Here is a 24,139-nt window from a genome sequence, read left to right as displayed (position 1 = left end):
AGGGAAGATATGTGTTTCTCCATGCCAAACTATATGGTGAACAGTTTCTCCTCCTGGCCTTCTACATACCCCCCCCATTTAGTTTGGCTGTGATTATGGAGGGACTTGCCCTTATGACCCGCCATCCAGAAATACCAGCAATCTGGATGGGAAACTTTAACACTACCCTACGGCCAGCACTAGATAGATTACAGACTTCACAGGGGACGGCCACAGATACCAGGAAGACGAAATTTTCCAAACTGATCTCCACTCTCCACTTAATAGATACTTTGCGCTACAAATTTCCTCTTACAAAGACTTACTCCTGCTTCTCACCTTCCCACAACTCCATGTCCCGCATTGATTTTATTCTTGTATCCAAAACCCTAACGCCGCGGCTATTAGAAGCGGCCTTTTGCCCAAGGCTGTTATCTGATCACAGCCCATATTGGATTTCCTTGAGTATTCCAGTCGGTAGGCCCCCAAAGCCTTGGCGCTTAAACCCATTCTGGCTGTCCCTATTCCCGGACGATGATGAGCTCCTGAACCTATGGAAGCTATACTTTGCAGAAAAGGAACAAATGGCTTCTATTTCAGCGGTTTGGGACTCTTTCAAAATATACGCGCGCATGACCCTTGCCTCCCACATAAATGCGATTAAGGCGAAGTCCTCAGATGTCTTTGATAGGGCAGTAGCGGAACTCACCTCCACAGAACGGGAATATGCCACCAACCCTACCCTGGAGCTAGCAGCCCGACTCAAATTGCAATCTAGAGTAGCTACCCAACTTCAGTTTACAAAGGTCAGGCAAAAGCTGTTTTTCACTAAGCAAAAATTCTTTGAGCATGGGGAAAAGGCGGGTAAGCTGCTGGCATATATGGTCCACAGTGAAGATAGACCCCCCAGTGGTTATCACCCTGCATGGACCGGGGGGGCAACAGATCACGGATCTGTGTAGTGTAACAGCTAGATTTAGAGATTTCTTCACAGATCTGTACCGCACAACTACAACAGACCCCACTGACCAGGGAATGACCTTCCTTCATGGTATCGCCCTTCCCCAACTGACGACTGACCAGATTGACCTTCTTGAGGCTCCCCTCACCACAGACGAAATAGCCTCGGCTATTGCCAGTTTTGCCAGATCCAAATCCCCTGGCTCAGACGGCCTCCCAATTGAGTTTTACTCCCAGTTCAGTGAATTTCTTACTCCAAAGTTGCTCATGCTATTTAACCACCTTTTTGACAACTTTTCTTTACCACCGTCCATGAGAGAGGCAGTAATAGTACTCATTCCCAAACCAGGGAAAGATCCGGGCTATCCAGAATCATATCACCCCATATCCCTACTCCAAACTGACATTAAAATCCTTGCTAAAGTACTGTCACTGAGATTGAATAAAATTATCCTTTCTCTAATACATGTTGACCAGGCGGGATTTATGCCAGGACGTAATACATCCTTCAACTTACGCAAGTTGTTTATTAACCTGCAAGCCGTGCATAGGGAGGCAGGATCACGGGTAGTAGTAACCTTGGACACGGCGAAAGCATTTGACTGCGTGGAGTGGGGGTACTTATGGAAATGTCTCAGGGGTTATGGCTTCGGGCCCAAATTTATTAAATGGGTGCAACTTCTATACCAATCACCCACAGCCAGGGTGTCGGTGAACGGATGGTCCTCCGAGCAGTTTGACCTCAGCAGAGGCACAAGGCAGGGCTGCCCCCTTTCGCCGTTGCTGTACGCCCTGGAGCCATTAGCCATATCCATCCAGGACAATCCGGCAATTAAGGGACTAGGCTCCGGTACTCTGATTGAGAAAATCAGTATGTACGCGGACGACACCTTGCTGTACCTGGCCGACCCAGGCCCCTCCTTGCGTGTGGCAATACACATAATTGAGCAATTTGGGACCTTTTCTGGGTTAAAAATTAATTGGGAGAAATCTCAGAGTCACAAGCCATGTTACCTCTTCAAAGAGTTAGTACCATTAAATACCTTGGGGTACAGGTGTCCAGAATATCGGCAGACTACATACATCTAAATATTGAACCCCTTATATCATACGTGAAAACTAAGCTCAGGATTTGGGCTCACCTGCCACTGGGAGTATGGGGGAGAATAAACTTAATTAAGATGATTCTACTTCCCAAAATTTTATATGTGATATGGCACTCCCCAACATACCTACCTTTGAAATATTTTAAGACTCTAGAAGCCCTCCTTAAACCGTTTGTCTGGGGTCCTAACAAACATACCGTATATACTCGAGTATAAGCCGAGATTTTCAGCCCCTTTTTTAGGGCTGAAAGTGCCCCCCCTCGGCTTATACTCGAGTCACCGCCGTCTGTCTACACGATCAGCGTGTCGTGCAGACAGACGGCGGCCATTCCATTATTCAAAAGCCGCGCCTCCCTGTCTGTGATAGGCGGAACACTCAATTTCCCAGCAGTCAGTGGTCCGCCTATCACAGACATCCGCTCATCCTCATACTACGGACGAGGATGAGAGGCTGTCCGTGATAGGCGGAACACTGACTGCTGGGAAATTGAGTGTTCCGCCTATCACAGACGGAGGCGCGGCTTTTGAACAGTGGAATGGCCGCCGTCTGTCACAGACGAGAAGAGGTGCGGCGATCCTGGCATGTTTTTACATGCAGATCGCTGCAGAAGGACAAAGGCACAGGACAAAGGCACAGGACAAAGGCACAGGTATGGACGGACACACAGGGATGGACGGACACACACACAGGGATGGACGGACACACACACAGGGATGGACGGACACACACACAGGGATGGACGGACACACACACAGGGATGGATGGACACACACACAGGGATGGACGGACACACAGGGATGGACGGACACACAGGGATGGATGGACACACAGGGATGGACAGGCATGTCTCACCCTCGGCTTATACACGAGTCAATAAGTTTTCCCGTTTTTTTGTGGTAAATTAGGGGCCTCGGCTTATATTCGGATCGACCTATACTCGAGTATATACGGTAAACTGGCATGGCAGGCACTCAAAAACCCTACAGACCTGGGAGGTATGGCATTGCCAGATCTCCACTTATATTATCTTGCGTCCCAATTGTCCCAATTGTACCACATAGACAAGACAGACAGAGAGCGGTTCCTCCAGCTGATGTGCCCCAAGTGGGCCAGATGCACGGAAGATTCATTGTATGTGATAACAGGCCCTGGAAATGCTGGCTTGCGGAGCGGGGAGAAGGCCCTATTGCGACAATACAGGCGTGTATGGGACATCGCTTCTGCCAAGCTGGGGATTCCCCAATATAATGATTTTACCCCATTATGGCACAACAGGACCCTACTTGAGTTCTGGGCACGTTTATCCACCTGTTATGGTCATGCCCCAAAGTACAGGGACTTTGGACACAGATAGTGATATTCCTTCATGACGATATGGGCTCTCCGGCCACGCTTGACCCAAAAATGTGCCTCCTAGGACTCATGCCAGACTCGACCGACAGGTACACAAAGGTATTTCTGCATGAGACGCTATTCATAGCGCGTAAGGTAATAGCTAGGAAATGGATGAGGACTTGCCCCCCGAACATAGCAGACTGGAAGGCAGAAATAAACAATACCCTCCCATATAAAAAAATGTATATACAGTGGTGTGAAAAAGTGTTTGCCCCCTTCCTCATTTCCTGTTCCTTTGCATGTTTGTCACACTTAAGTGTTTCGGAACATTAAACCAATTTAAACAATAGTCAAGGACAACACAAGTAAACACAAAATGCAATTTGTAAATGAAGGTGTTTATTATTAAAGGTGAAAAAAAATCCAAACCATCATGGCCCTGTGTGAAAAAGTGATTGCCCCCCTTGTTAAAACATACTATAACTGTGGTTGTCCACACCTGAGTTCAATTTCTCTAGCCACACCCAGGCCTGATTATTGCCACACCTGTTCACAATCAAGGCATCACTTAAATAGGAGCTGCTTGACACAGTAAGGTCCACCAGAAGATCCTTAAAAGCTACACATCATGCCGAGACCCAAAGAAATTCAGGAACAATTGAGAAAGAAAGTAATTGAGATCTATCAGTCTGGAAAGGGTTATAAAGCCATTTCCAAAGCTTTGGGAATCCAGCGAACCACAGTGAGAGCCATTATCCACAAATGGCGAAGACATGGAACAGTGGTGAACCTTCCCAGGAGTGGCCGGCCACCAAAAATTACCCCAAGAGCGCAGCGACGACTCATCCAAGAGGTCACAAAAGACCCCACAACAACGTCCAAGGAACTGCAGGCCTCACTTGCCTCAGTTAAGGTCAGCGTTCATGCCTCCACCATCAGGAAAAGACTGGGCAAAAATGGCCTGCATGGCAGAGTTCCAAGGAGAAAACCACTGCTGAGCAAAAAGAACATCAAAGCTCGTCTCAATTTCTCCACAACACATCTTGATGATCCCCAAGACTTTTGGGACAACATTCTGTGGACCGATGAGACAAAAGTGGAACTCTTTGGAAGGTGTGTGTCCAAGTATATCTGGCGTAGAAGGAACACTGCATTTCATAAAAAGAACATTATACCAACAGTAAAATATGGTGGTGGTAGTGTGATGGTCTGGGGCTGTTTTGCTGCTTCAGGACCTGGAAGACTTGTCGTGATAAAAGGAACTATGAATTCTGCTGTCTACCAAGAGATCCTGAAGGAGAATGTCCGACCATCTGTTCGTGTACTCAAGCTGAAACGACCTTGGGTTCTGCAGCAGGACAATGATCCTAAACACACCAGCAAGTCCACCACTGAATGGCTGAAGAAAAACAAAATGAAGACTTTGGAGTGGCCTAGCCAAAGTCCTGACCTGAATCCTATTGAGATGTTGTGGTATGACCTTAAAAAGGCCGTTCATGCTCGAAAACTCTCTAATGTAACTGAATTAGGACAATTCTGCAAAGATGAGTGGGCCAAAATTCCTCCAGGACGCTGTAAAAGCCTCATTGCACGTTATCGCAAACGCTTGGTTGCAGTTGTTGCTGCTAAGGGTGGCCCAACCAGTTATTAGGTTTAGGGGGCAATCACTTTTTCACACAGGGCCATGATGGTTTGGATTTTTTTTCACCTTTAATAATAAACACCTTCATTTACAAATTGCATTTTGTGTTTACTTGTGTTGTCCTTGACTATTGTTTAAATTGGTTAGATGTTCCGAAACACTTAAGTGTGACAAACATGCAAAGGAACAGGAAATGAGGAAGGGGGCAAACACTTTTTCACACCACTGTACACTAATAGAGGATGTCCTGTGAAATACTATAAAATCTGGGACAGGTGGCTGCAGGAGTCCAACACTTGCTTTTAACCTGACCTTTGCACTGCGCACAGGAAAGTAGATGACTCATGGATTACCAAGCCCATGGGTGACAAAGCGAGTCCCAATATACCGAAGGTCCATGTTCTTATTTATCCCAAGCATTTCCTGGATATGTTATGATGTGATGATAAAGATCTGAGCTGGAGACACAACTGTTACTTGAAGTCATGTATGATATGTACCGTGCCTGAAACTGTACACTATAACATGTATGCACTGTCAACTAAATAAAACCTGTTGATTTAAAAAAAAAGAGTTAGAAGTATTTCAGTTTATATTCTATTTATGGGGAATAAAAAATTACTATTATTTTTTTTTTCCACCTTTAGGGCCAAATCCTACTGATGACTGTATTCCATGGATAAAATTCTGCAAGGTATTTGCTTCTGTTGACTCCTTCCTCCCCTGTTTTCTGTAATTTGAGTGTTTCCCTTTATAAAAGAACACAACCTAAGGGCTTTACTGGTTTAATGTATTTCCTTTGCTGATTGAATGTTTTTCATTATTTCAATAAAAATTAAGCATCATAGCAATTTCCTATGATACTTGCCGTCATCTAGTATCCAAGTGCAATATTTTCTATTTTAAATCAATGAAAAACATTCAAGCAGCACAAAACATAGCCTATTAACATTCATTTTTTGCCCCATTCCCATAGAATGAATGTACACGCACTCACCATAGGCAAATATCTATGCTTTTTTTTTTTTTTTTTAATATAAATACACCCCTTTGTAAGTGCACTCTTGAGATTCTGACTTGATTGGTTTAGACAAAACTCATAATAAACTTTTTGTATATTGTCTATATTTATTGCGCTGTTGCAGTGTTTTTCTTTTTATCAAAAGTTGATCACTGGTAGGCTTAACTTAAACTAACTTAAATTGTATAATGAATATATGTGTGTAAGACATTGCAGCATCAACATTGCTCGATACACTCCTTGAAATTATTCAAAAAATATTTTTCTGTTATGAAGACTGACTGTTTTAATGTAATCCTATTGCTTTTAGGAAAATCTTAATGATAAGACTTTTCCATTTTGGCTTTGGATTGAGGGCATCTTGGAACTAATTAAAAAGCATCTATTATGCCTGTGGAATGATGGGTGAGTGATTGATTAATTATATATTCGTACCCCTTCTTGCAGTTATTTCAGATCTATAATAGTGATATATTAACATCAGTATAAACCCTATCCCAGGCATGTCCAAAGTCGTGACCATGGGCCAATCGCGGCCCGCATTCCGGTTTCGGACGGCCCGCCTGGTAATATATATCTTTCTCATATATTCACCGACCAACACAGCTCCTCTCTGTAACTAAATGGGTTTGTTAGCCTGCCACTAGGAGAACTAGGCAAAATTGTAACACAATACACAGAATTGTCAGTACCCCCCCAGGGGGCGGACCCTGTGCTAACAACCCTCCCCTCTGCCCCAGCAGTCTCAGGTTTATTTTGCCTAGTGAAGGAGAATGACCTAGGAACCATGCGGGCCCTTTGGTCCATTGTTTTTTTGATGCAGGATTTATATTTTTGTGCAAGATGAAAGATCCTGTGATCTTCTATCAAATGCCGGCTGGGTGACAGGCTGGTTGAGTTATCCTTGTAGTCCCCCCAGTCCGGCCATCGAGCGTGTGCAGGTCGCAGCTAAGGCTCGGCAGTCCACATCATACCTCAGCTCCAGAGGTGGTCAGTGAGCTTCAAGTCTCCGGGGTATACATATGACCGGCTACTGATGTCTGGATCACAGTATACCGGGCCAGCAGCCACCCTGTAACTGCACAGGAGTGGGTCTGCGATGGAATGTCTCCCAACTCTTCAGGACTGGTAAGTACGGCTCTCCCTGCTTCAGGGGGTTGAGCAGCTGGACATTCCCTGGGAGGTCAATTCGGGGGCCACCTCACCTCCTTCTCTTCTCTCCCACGTCCCTATCTTCCCTCCCCCCCATGTGCTGCAGGCGGTGTGTGTATGGGGTTCGCTAGGTCTCTCACCTGGCGGAGGTCTGTGCAGCTAGTGATGGTCCTGGTCCCAGTGTGGGGGGGTCCCAAAATGTGTCTGGAGGTATTTTTGCTGGTTGTATGCAGCGCTGTTCTATGATTTTTCTTGTCACCGCATGGCGCTGTGCGGCGGCCATTTTGGATGAGGGCAGAGCAGGTTCCCCTTGGGAGCCTCAGCGGGCATTTTCTATGAGATTTTCCTATTAGTAGCATTGGCGGCCATTTTTTTGCAAGCCCGAGCGATCTTTTCACTGCAGTTCTCTTATGAGAGCACTATCACATGTTGTTTCCTTTTCACCGCTCATTTCTACAGCTGCTGCCGACACAGTTTCTTCACTCTGCACTTGGGTAACCTCCTGGGGACTACAGGCACAGCTAGTAACCATCACAGAACGCCCCGGGGTGGTGAGTCTGGCGCTAGGAGCCCCCACCCCCCCCTCCCCCCAGGCGGCGGCAGCAGAAGGGTGGGACCTTCACTGTCCTAAGTCCCCCTTCAGGTGGCAGACAGGGTAGGGTCAGTATGCCTTCAGAAACTGGTGTTTCTTCCCCCGAAATCAAGGCTATTGCAACCGGGTCACCTGCGGATGGCGCTGTGCCCATGGACACCCTGACGGCAGTCCTTAACTCTTTCTTTGTAAAAATAGAGGCGGTGCGTGGAAGGAAAGGTGCGCGTAAAAGGCCCCCCCCCCCTGTCCTCTGGGGAGAGCTCTGATGCCCTGCCGACCAGGCATCCAAGAAAGCCCTGACGGATCTTCCCTTCCTGGGTAACCGGCTCTTTGGAGCCTCGTTAGATGACATTATTAAGAATGCCACGGGTGGTAAGAGTACACTACTCCCATAGGCCAGGAAGGCTAAGGAGCCACGCCGCAGGCAAGGGCGCTCTTTTTCCGCTTACAAGCGGCTTTTTCGTCCGCCCGGTGCTTCGGCAAAACGTCCCCAGCCCGACAGGACGCCCACGGACGGTCAAAAGTGTCCCTGGAACCGCAAGCCTAACAAGCTTGCGAACAAAAGTGCTACCGCATAAAGGTTTGCCCCCACCCACATCTCGGGTGGGGGGTCGCCTTCGGGAGTTTGCAGCCCGGTGGACCTCCCGGTTATGTGACCAATGGGTCAACGACCTGATTTCCTCAGGCTACAAGATAGAGTTTCTCTCTTGGCCGCCAAACAGATACCTCCATGGGATTTGAACCTGGTGTTGTCTGCACTTCAGAAGCCGCCATTCACCCTTTCACCGAAAGTGGTCTTCCTAGTGGCCATTACATCGGCCAGGAGGGTTTCAGAATTGACAGCCTTGTCCTGCAAGTCACCTTATCTGGTCATCCATAGGGATAAGGTGGTGTTACGTCCGCAACCGTCCTTTCTACCGAAGGTGGTCTCGGATTTTCATATCAATGAGGACATTGTATTACCATCGTTGTGTCCTAAGCCGAAGCACCCCAAAGAGGTGGTTCTTCACGCTCTCGACGTGGTTAGGGCTCTGAAAGTGTATTTGTCTGCAACGGCTCCCTTTCGGAAGTCAGACTCGCTGTTTGTTTCAGTGGCTGGTCCAAAGAAGGGTATGGCGGTTTCGTCTGCCACCATTTCCAGGTGGATCAGACAGATTGTAGTACAAGCCTATGCCTTGAAGGGGCAGGTTCCCCCCTTTTCTGGTCACGGCCCACTCTTCACCTGATACTGCATCTATCCCCCGCCGCATCTGTATTGAGAACTGAGTGATCAAACACTGCTGATCGCTCAGTCATCCCCCTTCACTCTGAGCAGATAGTGGTGGCTGTCAGTCACCGGCTCTCTGCTCTGCCCCTCTATCACTCATTGGAGTTCTGGGCTGGGGAGGGAACAGCTGTTTCATTCTCTCAGCCCCACAGCTGAGCAAGCTCTTGGTCCAGACATCTGGGTGTATCCTGACTATAAAGCGGGGACCTTTCCCCAGCCTGGACTGGCTGAGTGTTTGCTGAAAATGCATCACAGGAGTGCAGAACAAAACGCACTTCAATCCACGGGAGGATTAGGGCCAAAAAACCTTTGGCCTTACTTCTCCTTTAACTGCTGTTTACCAATTAATTTGTAAATACAAGCAACTAGATCAGTGATGGCGAACCTTGGCACCCCAGATGTTTTGGAACTACATTTCCCATGATGCTCATCCACTCTGCAGTGTAACGGAGCATCATGGGAACTGTAGTTCCAAAACATCTGGGGTGCCAAGGTTCGCCATCACCAAACTAGATCATTTTACACAGGGCTTCTTCAAACATATACTGCTATTAGACGTAAAGGAAATATCCTGTACTATTAATATTACAACTTGAAAAGTGAAAATGACCATCATTGTCAGTTCATGAATTCACTGGTGGTCAGCATTCTCTTCTCTTTTCACAGTTTCTAGCATAATCTGAGAACATACAGTATATGCTGACCATATCTTCCATATGGTACCATAACGTGTTGCAGGATGAGATACACTGGCTTAATCGTATCAATTCAGAGCTGATTCATATGAAGATAATATGTGTACATTTTGGGTGTTGCATAAAAGCAGCCCATTTACTTTAATTAGTACTTTAAATACTTTAATATCTATAATTAGTACATCTCTGCAAAACATACTAATTTGCTCATGTTATATCCCTTTACGGTACAAGAAAATACCTGTTAATCTGCTAGAATTGCACACCGTTTAATTTTCTCTTGTGAAATGACACAGCGTGCTTTTTTGGGGGACTGAAATCGCTAGACTTGGGAATGTATTTTAAAACCATTTTGTATAGCTATATGAGAAACAAATATGGGAATAAGGCTGGGTTCACACTGCTGCGGGGGGAGATCCGGATGTGATTCGCACCCGCACTGCAGTGCAAATCACATCCGATCTCCGTAGCGATGCGAGTTCAGCCATACAGATAGTATGGCTGAATTCGCATCGCTCCCGCAGCAAACTCGCACGGGACCCTTTTTTTGGTCCGCAACAGAATCGGATCGCATGGGGGTTCACACCATGCGATCCGTTTCCTGTGCGAGTCGGCAGATCGCACTGCGATATGCGGACGGATCTGGGGGTGTCATTAACATATCATTGACACTCCCAGCCGTCCGCATAGGGCAGTGTGAACTGCCGGCGGGAGTAATGCGATGCGGGAAAACGCCGCGGATTCGCGGCGTTCCCGCATCGCAGCGGTGTGAACCCGGCCTAATTCTTTATACTTACTTGCCGAAAAAACAGTTACGAGGTGTACCTGTTTTGCTTATACTGTATAGAGAAGTTGTAGACACATGGCCCGCCACCCTGATAGTATGGCTCTGATTTTTCCAAAGGAATAGCGTGTATTTACTTTAAAAGTGAATTCTCACTTATTTTAGTAAATGAGGTGAAACAAAGCAAAACTTGACTGTGCAAAAAGAAAATTCTATGAAGTCTCCACGGGTCTCCATAGGTCATAGAATTTTTGGAGCAAGTAGTTGTAGCTTTGAGATATATTTGTGTCAGGCTGCTGGAAGTTTTCCATCTCACCTTCCACATATGTCTCTTTCGTTTCTTTATTCCTGCATCATCCAGGTCCAAACCCCCTAGCTTGGCCTACGGTCCACCCGCATGAAGGTGCGTCCCCATTTCCAGAATTGGGGAACATTTGTTAACCTTTGAAGACATTTGGACAGATTGCATCTTAAATGCCTGGGTGTGGGGCTAAAGGGCTAAAGACTGGAGTTTTACCCCCTGCTCCTTCCTTGGTTTCTCAACTTCAGCCTTCTTGCGTCACCGCATAAGTTAGCAGATTTCCATCAAGCCTACTCGGATCTTCTGATTTAAGGTCCTGCTACAGAATGTTTTCAGGTTTTACTTCAACCTGTTGACTGCTCTCAAACCCAAAGAGGGCATTCGCCCTATCTTCATCTAAAACCAGTAAATGTGATCATTCAAACTCAGAAATTACAAATGGAATCCACCAGGTCAGTCATCACCTCCCTTGACCAAGTAGGCTTTCTATATTTGGTGGACATAAAGGATGTGTGGCTACATGTCCCCATCTTCCAGCGCATCGGTATTGGTCATTGGACACCCACACTTTCTCCAAAGTTCTGGCCCCAGTACTAGCCTTGCTGCACTCTTGTGGCATCCTTATTGTAGGATACTTAGACAAACTTCTGTTGAGGGAAAGTTGCTGCAGGCTCTGTCGGACAATATGCCTTTGATTGTCCAGACGCAACAGTGGTTCAGATAGAGCCTGAACCTTAGGGATCTATCTGGAACCAGCTAGTTATTTGAATTACATACTGTATATGGTTCTAGCCCTGGACAAAACACAGGCCATAATCCCCCACAGGTGAAACTTTCGGACTCTCCAATCCCTCTCTAGGTCAGTCTGCTATTGCATGAGAGTCTTGGGTCTGAGGGTAACCTTCTTTAAGGCAGTTCCACAAGCTTCCACCCTAGGAGTTTCTCTGTTTTCTTCCTACAGCTTGATCTGGACAAGACTTTGGCTATCGGCACTATCAAAAGTCAGGTTTCTGCCCTTTCTATCTTGTTTCAAAGACTGTTGGCCTTTCACTCCTTGATTAACATTCTTGTACAGGTAGTCTCCTATGTAGTTCTCCCTTTTCGATCCCCTGTGACTTCATGGAATCTGAATCAGTTTCTGTGTGCTTCAGAAACCAACATTAGAACCCATTAAAGATATTCCTTTTTCTACTCTTGCTCACAAAGTGGTACATCACATTTGCAAGCTTTATCCAATAAAGTGTTAAAGCCCAGGACTTCCTTCCTGCCTAGTTTCTGCCTTTTTCCTAGTAGTTTCTGCCTTTCACATCAACCAGAATATCTCTTTTCCGTCTCTGTCCAGTTCCAGTTCACCAAAAAGAAAGGAAATTTCCCTTCATTCTCTGGATGTGATTCTGGCCTTTGTTAGTCTATCTCTTAGCTACTGCTTCTTTCAAAAGAATGATTGCCTTTTTGTGATCATGGGTATTCCCTCTAGGGGTGCACCAACCTCTTGCTACCATCTCTAGGTGGCTTAGGCAGATCATCATCCAAGCTCATGGTCTCAAAGATCAGATTCCATCCTTTCCTATCAAGGAGCGCCACACTAGATCTGTGAGTACTTCTTATTTTGTTTTGTTTTTCGTAAGAAAGCATCTGTTTCCCAGATTTGCAAGGCTTTCATCTGGTCTTCTATTCCTATATTTTACCAGGTGAATGTTGCACGTCTCATTTGATGCCAGCCTCAGGTGTAAGGTCCTTCAGGTGGCTTTCTGAGGTTCAGGTATTCCCCAGTTTTCTGTTGTTTTCTTGGGCCTGTTAGCGTTTGTTTCCTGTGTTGCCCACCCCTCAGTTGGACTGCTTTTTGGAAGGTGAATGACTTCTCATGTCCCCCAATCTATACATGGACACATGGCCTACCCCTCTGTAATTCTGATCATGCTTTTGGTACTGCTTTACTGCAGAACTGGGGCATGCTTGGGAGTAAGAGGGTTCATCCTGAGCTAGCCCGCAATTTTTTGTTTGCTTCAGGATTCTATGGTGAGTACAAAAATCTTATGTTTATTGTGCTGTGATTGTCATAGATTTACTCGTAAACAACAATAATGCTTTTTCTTCTTGTAAACTTCCAGGTGTATTATGGGTTTTATAAGCAAAGAAAGAGAGCGTATGCTGCTAAAAGACAAAGAACCGGGTACATTTTTATTGAGGTTTAGTGAAAGCAGTAAAGAAGGAGCCATCACATTTACCTGGGTGGAGAGGTCACAAAATGGTAAGAAGGCTGCACATTCATAGGATGCAAACACTAATTTAAAGCAGAACTTCACTCATTTTTCATCTTTCCATCTATTAAATCCTCTGCCCTTGTTGTGTTAACTTTGGATGGTAAAATATATATTTTTTTCTGCCAGTAAATACCTTATACAGCCCACTTCCTGTTTCCTGTCTGTAAAAAAGCCTAGGCTTATGACATCCGCTCTCTCTCACTCTTCAGAGAGTTTGCCAGGAAGAGAGGGGGGGGGGACGGTGAGTCATAAGAGGGCCAATTAGAGTTGCAGAGTTGGAGGTGTGTATCTGTGTAAATCCAGCTTCAGCTGCCCACAGTTAAAATGGTTGCAGCCAGACTCAGTGGAGGGAGATTTCTGCAGCATATTTGGCAAGTACAGAATCACAGTATATATAAAACAATATGCAAAGTGGTTGGAGGGAAGCTTCAGAATGGCAAAGATGTTTTTATTACAAATTATGTGAGCAGACTGCAGTTCCTCTTTAACATAGAGTGGGTAAAATAAGTATTAAACACGTCACCATTTCTCTTATATTCACCGACCGACACAGCTCATCTCTGTACTAAATGGGTTGTATAGCCTGCCATTAGGAGAAACTAGGCAAAATAGTTACACAATACACAGAACTTTAAATCTGCCCCGGGGGGGCGGACCCCGTGCTATCAACCCTCCTCCTGCTGCTAGCAGCTTCAGTTTTTATTTTGCCTAACAAGGAGAATGACCTATGAAACCCTGCGGGCCTCTCAGTTCATATTTTTACTGCAGGTTTGCTGCTTTTTGCGCAAGATGAAAGATCCTGAGATCTTCTATCAACTGCCGGCTGGGTGACAGGCTGGTTAATGATATCCTTGTAGTCTCCCCAGTCCGGCCATCGAGCGTGAGCAGGCCACAGCTACAGCTCGGCAGGCCACGACATACCTCATGCTCCAGAGGTGGTCAGTGAGCTTCAATGCTCCGGAGTATACATATGACCGGGCTACTGATGTCTGGATCACAGTATACCGAGGCCAGCAGCTACCCTGTAACTGCGCAGGTCTAGCTCTGTGATGGAATGTCTCCCAGCTCTTCAGGACTGGTAAGTATGGCTCTCCCTGCTTCGGTGTGGTGAGCAGCTGGGCATTCCCTGGGGGGTCAATTCAGGGGCCACCTCACCTCCTTATCTTCTCTCCCAAGTCCCTATCACCCATCCTTCCCCCCTCTGAGGGGAGTGTCTGCATGCGCTGCGGGCGGTGTATGTGGGTCGCTGTTTCTCACCTGTGGGGGCTCTATGGGGCTGGCATTAGTCCTGGTCCAGGTCTGGGGGTCCCAAAAAGCCGTTTTTGTGGAGGTTGTCTGACTGTTAGCAGGCAGCTCGTTTTTATTTTTGCTCTGTTCACCGCATGGCGCTGTTTCCGGCGGCCATCTTGGATTTGGGAAAGTTATAGATTCCCCTGGTGAGCTTTAGCAGCCATTTTCCTTAGGATTCCTATTGATTACATTGGCGGCCATTTTATTAAAGCCTGAATGCTTTTTTCACAGCTGTCCTCTTGTGACAGCATGACATGTGCTTTCACTTGCTGCTTCCTGTGTCCACTGTGTGTGCAGGACGCTAGATGGCTCTGTGCTGAATGCTGAAGCTGTTCTGCAGATCGTTGCACCGCTGGTTGGCGCAGCTGCTGCTGACACAATTTTTCTCCTCTCTGCTACTGGGAACCTCCTAGGGATTGCAGGCACTGCTGTAGCTATCACAGAACGCCCCAGGGTGGTGAGTCTAGTGCTAGTAGCCCCCCATTCCCCCCACGTGGTGGCAGCAGGAGGGTGGGACCTTCACTGTCCTAAGTCCCCTTGCAGGTGGCAGACAGGCTAGGATCAGCATGGCTTCAGAAACTGGTGTTTCTTCCCCTGAAATCCAGGCTATAGCAACCGGGTCACCTGCAGTTAGCACGGTGCGCATGGACACCCTGACAGTGGTCCTTGACTCCTATGTTGTCCTCTGGGGAGAGCTCTGATGCAGACTCGAGCCGTGCTGTGGCTGGAGACCCCTGCTCTGACCTATCAGACGTGGCTGACCAGGACCATTCGGACAGTGAGGATTATTCCCCGTCCGGGTCCGGGCGCGACAAGGCGCTTGTTGGAGCACTTATCACAGCTGTGCGTGATACCCTGAAGATTCAGGAGCCAGCGGATTCCTCTACTGATGTTCCGGTCCCTTTTGGGTCCCGCAAGCCAGCACGTTCACCTAAGGTGTTCCCGTATTTGACTTATTTTGACAAATTCATCTACAGGGAATGGGGTCACCCACAACGGACCTTTTTGGTCCCCAAAAATTTGGCGGTGCGTTACCCCTTTGAGGAAAGCCTTCTCAAATTTGGTCGGCTCCTCCGGTCGTGGACCCCCCAGTATCTAGGTTAAATAAAGTTACCACGATCCCGGTTGAGGGGACTTCTGCATTCAAGGATCCCACCGACAGGAAGGCAGAGGCAGTGGCTCGTTCCTTGTTTACGGTTGTGGGGTCAGCCGTGCGACCTGCACTGGCATCCACACTGGTGTCACAGACACTGACTGAGTGGGCAAAACTTTTGCACCGTGGATTGGGAGAGCAGAACGCCTCCCCTGTCTGCGTGGAGCTAGCAGACCAACTAGTGCATGGCCTTAAGTACGTTTGTGACACAGCCCTGGACATTCTCCCCCTGTTGTCCAGGGCTTTAGTGTCAGCTCTGGTGCTGAGGCGCCTCGTTTGGCTGAAATGCTGGTCTGCTGACCAGGCAATCGAAGAAAGCCCTGATGGATCTTCCCTGCCTTGGTGACAGGCTCTTTGGAGCCTCGTTGGATGACATTATTAAGAATGCCACGGGTGGTAAGAGTACTCTACTCGCACAGGCCAGGAAGGCTAAGGAGCCACACCGCAGGCAATGGTCCTCTTCTTCCGCTCACAATCGGCTTTTTTGTCCGCCCGGTGCTTCGGCAAAATGCCCCCCAGCCCGACAGGACACCCACGGACGGTCAGAAGCGTCCCTGGAACCGCAAGCCTAACAAGCCTGCGAACAAAAGTGCTACCGCATGAAGGTTTGCCCCCACCTGTGTCCCGGGTGGGGGGTCACCTTTGGGAGTTTGCAGCCCGGTGGACCTCCTGGTTATCCAACCAATGGGTCTGTGATCTGATTTCAACGGGCTACAACATAGAGTTTCTCTCTTGGCCACCAAACAGATTCTTCGCCTCCAGCATACTTGTGTCCCATGTTCGCTGGGAGGCCCTGTTAGGGGTGGTGAGGGACTTGCTGTGTTATGGGGTGATTGTACCAGTTCCGGAATCGGAACGCTTCCAGGGGTTCTACTCAAATCTGTTTGTAGTTCCCAAGAAGGAAGGGGTACGTCCCATTGCCATCAGTATGTTTTGCAACAATAAGGTTAAGAGAGCTCTTTGCTTTTTCCCAGTATGAGATGTTTCTTGTGTGACACCTTGGTAATGAGACACCTTTTTTATAGGCCATCAGTTGAGACTAAACCAGCTGATATTTGCACTGACAAGGGGCAGGATTGCTTTCTAATTACTGATAGATTTCAACTGGTATCGTGGCTTTCCATGCCTATTTGCACCTTCCTTTCTTCATGTGTTCAATACTTTTTTTCCTGTGTCATTCCATTTTATTACACATAACTTAATTTCTGAATTTATTTGTTTTGGTTTCTTTGAATATATGGATTGCATGAGTTGTTACTGACATGGTGAAAATGTCATGTCAATAGCACCTTTAGAAATATATTTACCTAGAAAAATGGTGACGTCTTCAATACTTATTTTACCTGCTATATCTCCACCACTACAGGAACTGGCTGATTTTCAAGCCGTATATGGGCAGGCTGGTTGTACTGAAGTTGATCCATCCATTGACTTCAGTAAAATCAGCCTGTCTGAATTTTTCTTTTTTGGTCATCTATAGCTGCCGGCAGTGAGCATTGTATTCTGTCGGTGGGGAAGGCTGCATGAGTCATTCCCTCCAGTAACACTGACTGTGTTGATGGGAAAAGACTGTGTTAAAGGAAAGAAAGTTGCATATTGTATGGCCTGTCTTAGAAGACTGTAAAGCAGGCACAATGCCTGCATTCACACCTGAGTGTATCGTTTTCAGGTGGAAAGTCACGTGTTTTTTGCTACGATTTGGCACAGGTCAAAAGGTCACCAATGTAAAAAGAAAAAATGTCTGTAATCCACCTAAAAAGAAAATAATGTACTTTTTTGAGCTTCAGGCATTTTGCTTCAGGCGACAGAACACTCAGATGTGAACAAGAACCATTTAAATGAATGGGATTTTGCTTGTTGGGCGTTTTTGAACTTTTGAGATAAGCATTTTACGAGCTGAAAACTCTCAGGGGTGAATGCAGCCTTATGCCCTGTACACACGATGGAAAAGGTCCGATCAGATTATATTGTTGGAAAATCTGATTGTGTGTGGGCTCTATCAGACTTTTTCTGTCAGAAATTCCGACGGAAAAAATTTGAGAGCAGGATCTAAAATTTTCCGTCCAAAAAATCCAATCAGACTTTTTCCGATTGTTTGTAGAGAATTCCGACAGAAAATGTGCCACGCATGCACAGATAAAATTACGAGACCAAAGATATTGGCTACTAGCCTCTACATAGTCCGGCCGTATGCAACACCAGTTTCAGACAAAATCCTTTGGACAAAAATCCGACGGATGTTGTGGTCAGAATGTCCGGCCGTGTGTACAAGGCATTAGAGTTCCCTCCTACGCTTCACCTGTGATGCAAATGTTAGTTGGGTAAGCTCACTGTTCAATAGTTTGTATTTGCATATTAGAGCACTGCTTAGGTCAATCTCTATTAAAGAGCTCATGAAGAAATGTAAATGTGGAGGTGGGCTCCTCTTAGATTCCTGCTTTTCAAATTAATACTTGCCTTTTCTTTTTACTTCTGACTTGTCTTAACAATCAATAACAAGTTAGCACTAGGATAGCAATATATATAAATATCTTAATGATGATTCCAGCATTGTGAGGAAACTAGTCTCAGGTCACTTAAGATGACATGTAACCACTTAATGAAGTTGTACGAGAAGCAGTTCAAACTTAAACTGTGCAAGGGGTTCTTTACTGTTAGAGCGCTAAGGATGTGAAACTCCCTTCCACAGTTGGAAGCAGGAACGTGTTGCTAATTTAAACAAAAACCTTTAGATGGGCATCTTATTGAACACAATATAGAGGGATATGGAAGTGGTATCTTTATTCAACCTTACCAATTATGAAACCCTTTGACACTGTGAAACTTTGAATGGACACTATGCGGATCAGATCTTAAATCTATAAAAAAAATAAACTTGAAATACTATATTACCTTTAAATATATAACCTGAATAATAATGGTAACATGATCATATACCGTTGCATCAATGTCTGGTTCAGGGTTTCACTTCCATTTTCAATACAATGGGCACATTGAGATATGTAATGATAAACTATAAGATTGCTTTTCTATCCATTTATATCATTTCAGAGCCAGTATTTCATTCTGTGGAGCCTTATACAAAGAAGGAGCTTTCTGCTGTGACGTTTCCAGACATTATTCGCAACTATAAAGTAATGGCAGCTGAAAACATTCCTGAAAATCCACTGAAATTTTTATATCCAAACACGCCAAAAGATGGAGCATTTGGAAAATACTACTCCAGGCCTACAGATGGTATATATACACGAGTATATAATTTTTTTGTTTTTCAAGTGTCTCAGAAAAAGGTTTTCCCCCAAGCCACATATACTCACCTTGCATGTGATCTCCTCCCCTGTGACAGTGCTCAGGCCTGCACATTGTCACATGACAGAGAGTGCTGTTACCTCACCAGCACCATTCATTTTAGTGTTGGTTGAGGTAGGAGTAATGAGGCTGAGCAGAATTTCATGTATGTTTATTTGCATAGACATATTGCACCAGCCTGCCTGTGGGATCCATGAGGAAGCAAAAAATCATCGCTACTACAATAATCACCTCTATCTAGTGAACACGAGAGCTTGCTGGACACAGGCATCATTCACAGAACGCCTTGCATTTTTTTCAATGAATTCAAAGTGTTCTTTGAACAAGGTGAAGAGGCGTTGGACTTCATCCAATCAAATAACGATTTGTATTAATTTCAAAAGCTACAAGGAATTGAATAGCGCTCAGAAGATACTGGCAATTACTGTAGTAGTGGTGATTATCCACTTGCACAGGGATCCCACAGATATGGCCTATGCATACCTACATTGCTCCAAGTTGGACCAATGTTACTAAAAGGCCATGCCTGGGATTCAGCTTTAGGCTGGATTCACATCTATGCATTTTTAGTGCTTTTTGCATTGTGCAGATTTGCACTACAAAATGTGTTCCATAGGAAACCATGTTTAATAGAGTATAGTGCAAATCTGCAAAAAGCACAAAAATTCCCCAACAGTTCTGTTTCTGAATGTAGCCAAAAATGTCCATAGGTGGCTTAATGCTGCACCTGTTGCCCTTTGTATTGGTCCTCATTTAACATTCTGGTAAAAAAAGCTCTGGATACAGATAGCTGTGCCAAAGAAATCAGCAATGCATAAAACGGACATCAGCAATGTTGAAGAGGATAACGTTTGTGAAACTCCTCAGACATCTAAATAATTGTAATTCCTTTTATTTCATAGCTTCTGAACCAATGGATCTTGATGGACCTAAAGCAACAGGATACATCAAAACAGAATTAATATCAGTATCTGAAGTGTAAGTATAGTACTGATTATTTTTAAATTTAAAAGTATTTTTATAACATTAAGCTACTTGTTTTCTTCTTTGTCCTGATTATGCCTTCGGAAAATGAGTTACTGGCATAAAACAAATTGTTTTCATTCTATTTGTCCTATAGACACCCTTCAAGACTGACAACAGCCGATTCTCTGTTACCAATGTCTCCAGATGAATATGCTCATTTAGAAAGGCTAGTACCTGAAGGTTTGGTGAGTATAAATTCAGTGAATTTTGTAATGGCAGCAGCCTTGCTTTTTTGTCATCTCTTGGGGTAAACCACCTCTAGTAGGGTGTTTTTGTACAGATATCAACAGTCCACAAAGCAGTTAGGCTTCATAGTGTCTGCAACCAGATTTACTGTGCTTCCAGCCCCATAAAACACAATCAAATTATCCATAGTAATAAAACAGTCTTAGCCTGTCCAACTTTGTGCCAAAACCAAGAAATAGTAGTTTTTACTTGCAAAGCTGTCACCACAAAGTTTCTCACTGCAGAGCAATGTGTCCTGGGTTGGCAAGACTTTAAAGAAGAAGTCCAGCCTAAGCTTGTTTGGCTGGGCTTCTCCTATGGGTCCCAGGAGTGCAATTCGTTTTGCACTCCTGTGACCTGTTTTCTGCAGAGAGCGATCTGAAGTCCAAGCATCGAGTCATCACGACAATAAAGTCTGGATCCGCCAGGTGCCTGGACTGATGCCTGTCTCCTCTTCTCAGCAGCCGTTCCCTGTCTCTCCATAGCTCAGCTCTCCAATGAGCGTGGAGGAGCAGAGAGGAGAGCTGCTGACTGACAGCCAGCAGCTCTCTTCTTGGGGAGCTGAGAGAACCGAGCCATCAGCGGTGTTCGATCGCTTGGTTCTCAGTGCAGAGACGCCGGGGGACAGATGCAGCACCGGTCCAATGCTGCATCCACCTAAGTAAGTTAAAAAACATACTTCTCTTTTAAAAAAACTGTAAGGGCAGCTGCCTCCTATTTTCCTATATAAGGAAGCCACAGCACCCTTTCATAGCCAAAGTATTTTTTTCTTGCAAATCACCTCTCATATTGCTAAAACAGCACTCTAATTACTAAGTAATAATATAAATAGTTATGTCTGTGTGTGGTTTTGTTTTTGGATGCACTGTTTAAAAGATTCACAGACCTTTAGAGCCGGTTCACACAGGGGCAACACGACTTCCAACACGACTTTTGGAGGCAACTTGGACATGACTTGTCAACAAGACTTGGGGTGACTTACAACACGAATTTAAGTCGCCCCAGGCCAGGCGATTTTTGCCGTGGCCAATCAGAGAATGAGCTCTCAAGGGGGAACTCCATGGCAAGTGAAAAAAGCAAAAAACGGCATGGGTTCCCCCTCCAGGAGCATACCAGGCCCTTAGGTCTGGTATGGGTTTTAAGGGGAACCCCCTACGCCGAAAAAACAGCGTGGATCCATACCAAACCCTTATCCGAGCACGAAGCCTGGCTGGTCAGGAAGGGGGTGGGGATGAGTGAGCAGCCTCCCCCCCCCCCTGGACCGTACCAGGCCGTGTGCCCTCAACATGGGGGGTTGGTGCTTTGGGGAAGGGGGGCGCCCTGCGGCCCCCCCACCCCAAAGCACCTTGTCCCCATGTTGATGAGGACAAGGGCCTCTTCCCGACAACCCTGGCCGTTGGTTGTCGGGGGCTTATCAAAATCCGGGAGCCCCCTTTAATAAGGGGACCCCCAGATCCTGGCCCCCCACCCTATGTGAATGAGTAAGGGGTACATCGTACCCCTACCCATTCACCTGGGGGAAACATTTCAATAAAAACCACAGCACAAGTTTTAAAAGTCATTTATTAAGCAGCCACAGGGGTCTTCTTCCGACGTAGGGGGGGTCTTCTGACGACTTCTCCGCTCTGTTCGGCCTCTTCTCCCGGTGTCCGGCCTCTTCTCCCGCTCTCCGGCGTCTTCTCCCGGGCTCCTCCGCTGTCTTCTTGCAGCACTTTTACTAGCGGAAGAGCCCGGTCTCCTCCTTCTCTCTTCTTTCGATGTTGACCCGACGCTGTCTTCCACTGTACTGGCTTGTGCGACGTGCGCGGCGACTTATATAGGTATGGGGCGTGGTCACCGGATGATGTCACACGGTGACCCCGCCCCTTTATGACATCACAGTCCCGGGGTATGCTGGCGACCCTGTGTGAACCGCCTCTTACGCCATTTGCTGCTTATGAGTCTGACATGTTTACACCACCCTGGCTTTGTTTCTTATGTATACAACTAGACATTGCACATAGTGTAATCAAGTCAGCCAACCCTTCACTATACACACAATGCTCCATTTGGAAATGACCACACCAAAGATATGATGTACAGTATTTTTTCCAAACTAATGTTCTTCTAAAATAAAATGTATTTTGTACCTTCATTTACAGATGGATTCCTACAGCAATTAGTATCTTCAGTGGTGCCTATAACCATCCTTTGCAAGATCTTTCAGTATCAAGTTGCTTTTTTGAAATTATGTTACTGTAAGTTGTGTCCAGGTGGATGTTTAGTTCATCATTAATCATTTTTAGAAATCAGTGTGGTATCATCCTGCTGTCAATGAGAAATGTGAATATGCATGCCAGGCCTATAATTCCAGGAAAACTGAGGACCTCTAGGAGAATAGACCACAATTCTATCACCACCTCTTTCTCCTATAGTTCTAGTGGCCTGTAGGTGGCTTCCAATGTTGTAGGCAGAAGGATGCATTTGGTATTGGATTGCAAATGTAATCTGTTAATATCCAGACATGTTTGTCTTGGTCTAGAATATTAGTGGTTCATGACTGATGTTTAGAGCTACTGTAAATACTCTAGTATAAGCTGACCCGAATATAAGCCGAAGCACCTTTTTTTTAACACAAAAAACAGGGAAAACGTATTGGCTCGAGGCATAAGTCTAGGGTGGGAAATGCAGCAGCTACTGGGTAAACAATGCCCATCTGCAGCCTCACTGTGCCCACCTGTGCTTTTGACAGGCCGTCCACTGTAACAAAGCATCCGTGATAGACGAAACACTGATTCAGTTTCCCAGCATTGTAGTTGTGTTCAGTGTTCCATCTACCACAGACGAGAAGGAGGAGGGGGTTTGTTACAGTGGACGGCTGCCGAGCAGTTAGGACTGCATGACACAGCGGGAGACCCTCACTCGAGTATAAGTTGAGGGGTTTTTTCAGCATACAAAAATGTGCTGAAAAAGTTAGCTTATACTCGAGTATATACTGTAATTGGTTCATGTTTTGCTGTCACTAATGTTACTCTGCCAGTATGTTAGCCTTTTTCTTCTACAGTGATTGTTTTAGGAACAATGGATAGGCTGGCATGGTATGATATTAAGGGGTTGATTTACTAAAGGCAAATAGACTGTGCACTTTGCAACAGTGCAGTTGCACACTGCAAAAACAATTGCTCCAGGGCTTAGTAAGTGAGCAGAAGCTCTGCTGGCTTTCGTCATCCAATCATATGCAAGCAATAATGCTGTTTTTTTAATTTTCCTTGCACGTGAATAGGTATTCTTTGCAAAGTGAAGGTTTACCTCATTTACTATGCTCTGGAGCAACTGCACTTGTAGAATGCAACTGCAAAGTGCGCAGTCTATTTGCCTTTAGTAAATCAACCCAGTGTCATTGCATTCTGCTGAAGAACCACGCACAGGCAGCAGGTTGCAAAGCCTCTTATCTTGTCTTGAGTATAGTAGATGTAATCGTTGAACAGTTCCAAGTTGTGTAATAAATGCATTTTAAAAAAGTCAGTATTTAATGTATAGAATGTATGTTTGTCACAGAAATTTAAAGAATAAGTGCATTTTAAATACACATTTGCCTCTTTTATTATGTCCAGTCCAATCAAACAGTTTTTAAAATATAATCTGTTCTCTCCTGCACTCATTTTGGGGCTGCACTGCCATCATGCAGGGTCTTCAAATCTCCTTCAGCTTCCTGATAAAACAGTCTGCATACAATGACTTTTCTGCATATAGAATTAAATAAAGTCATCCTTGCATCCATTTAGATGTGTCTGTACTCAAGGCTTGGTCAGAATCAGCTGACAGAGATCTGTAGGCAAATTGTATGTCTAAAGCAGTGTTTGTCAACTTTATTCCAGTCAAAGCGCCCTTGAAAAGCATTTTCAGTCTCAAGGCACTCCAATCTAAGGCTTGGTTTACATTACTGTATATTGCGGGAACACGTGCAAAATCACACATGTTCCTGACATGCAGTGCTCTTTAGCAGACATGCAGGGGTGTCATGAATTTATAATGGTACTCTCACACATTGGCAAAAT

At 45.6% G+C, this 24,139-nt stretch overlaps 1 protein-coding gene across 1 annotated transcript in view; it reads left to right on the top strand.

The window, feature by feature from the left end:
- Positions 1-23,861, top strand: part of STAT1 (signal transducer and activator of transcription 1) — a 137,671-nt gene extending 113,810 nt beyond the window's left edge. Inside the window, exons 18-24 of the mRNA XM_077448694.1 lie at positions 5,671-5,717; positions 6,355-6,449; positions 12,947-13,086; positions 18,594-18,779; positions 19,754-19,829; positions 19,972-20,062; positions 22,244-23,861. Coding sequence (XP_077304820.1) covers positions 5,671-5,717; positions 6,355-6,449; positions 12,947-13,086; positions 18,594-18,779; positions 19,754-19,829; positions 19,972-20,062; positions 22,244-22,264 — 656 coding nt within the window. The 3' untranslated portion in view covers positions 22,265-23,861. The remainder of the gene's footprint in view (positions 1-5,670; positions 5,718-6,354; positions 6,450-12,946; positions 13,087-18,593; positions 18,780-19,753; positions 19,830-19,971; positions 20,063-22,243) is intronic.
- The last annotated feature ends 278 nt before the right edge of the window (positions 23,862-24,139 follow it).

Source organism: Lithobates pipiens, unplaced genomic scaffold, assembly GCF_037356315.1.
Source record: "Lithobates pipiens isolate NorthernLeopardFrog02 unplaced genomic scaffold, aLitPip1_a1.2 Scaffold_22, whole genome shotgun sequence".
Lineage (NCBI taxonomy): Eukaryota > Metazoa > Chordata > Amphibia > Anura > Ranidae > Lithobates > Lithobates pipiens.
The sequence above is the reverse complement of the archived record's forward strand: the minus strand, read 5'-3'. Positions and strand labels throughout refer to the sequence as shown.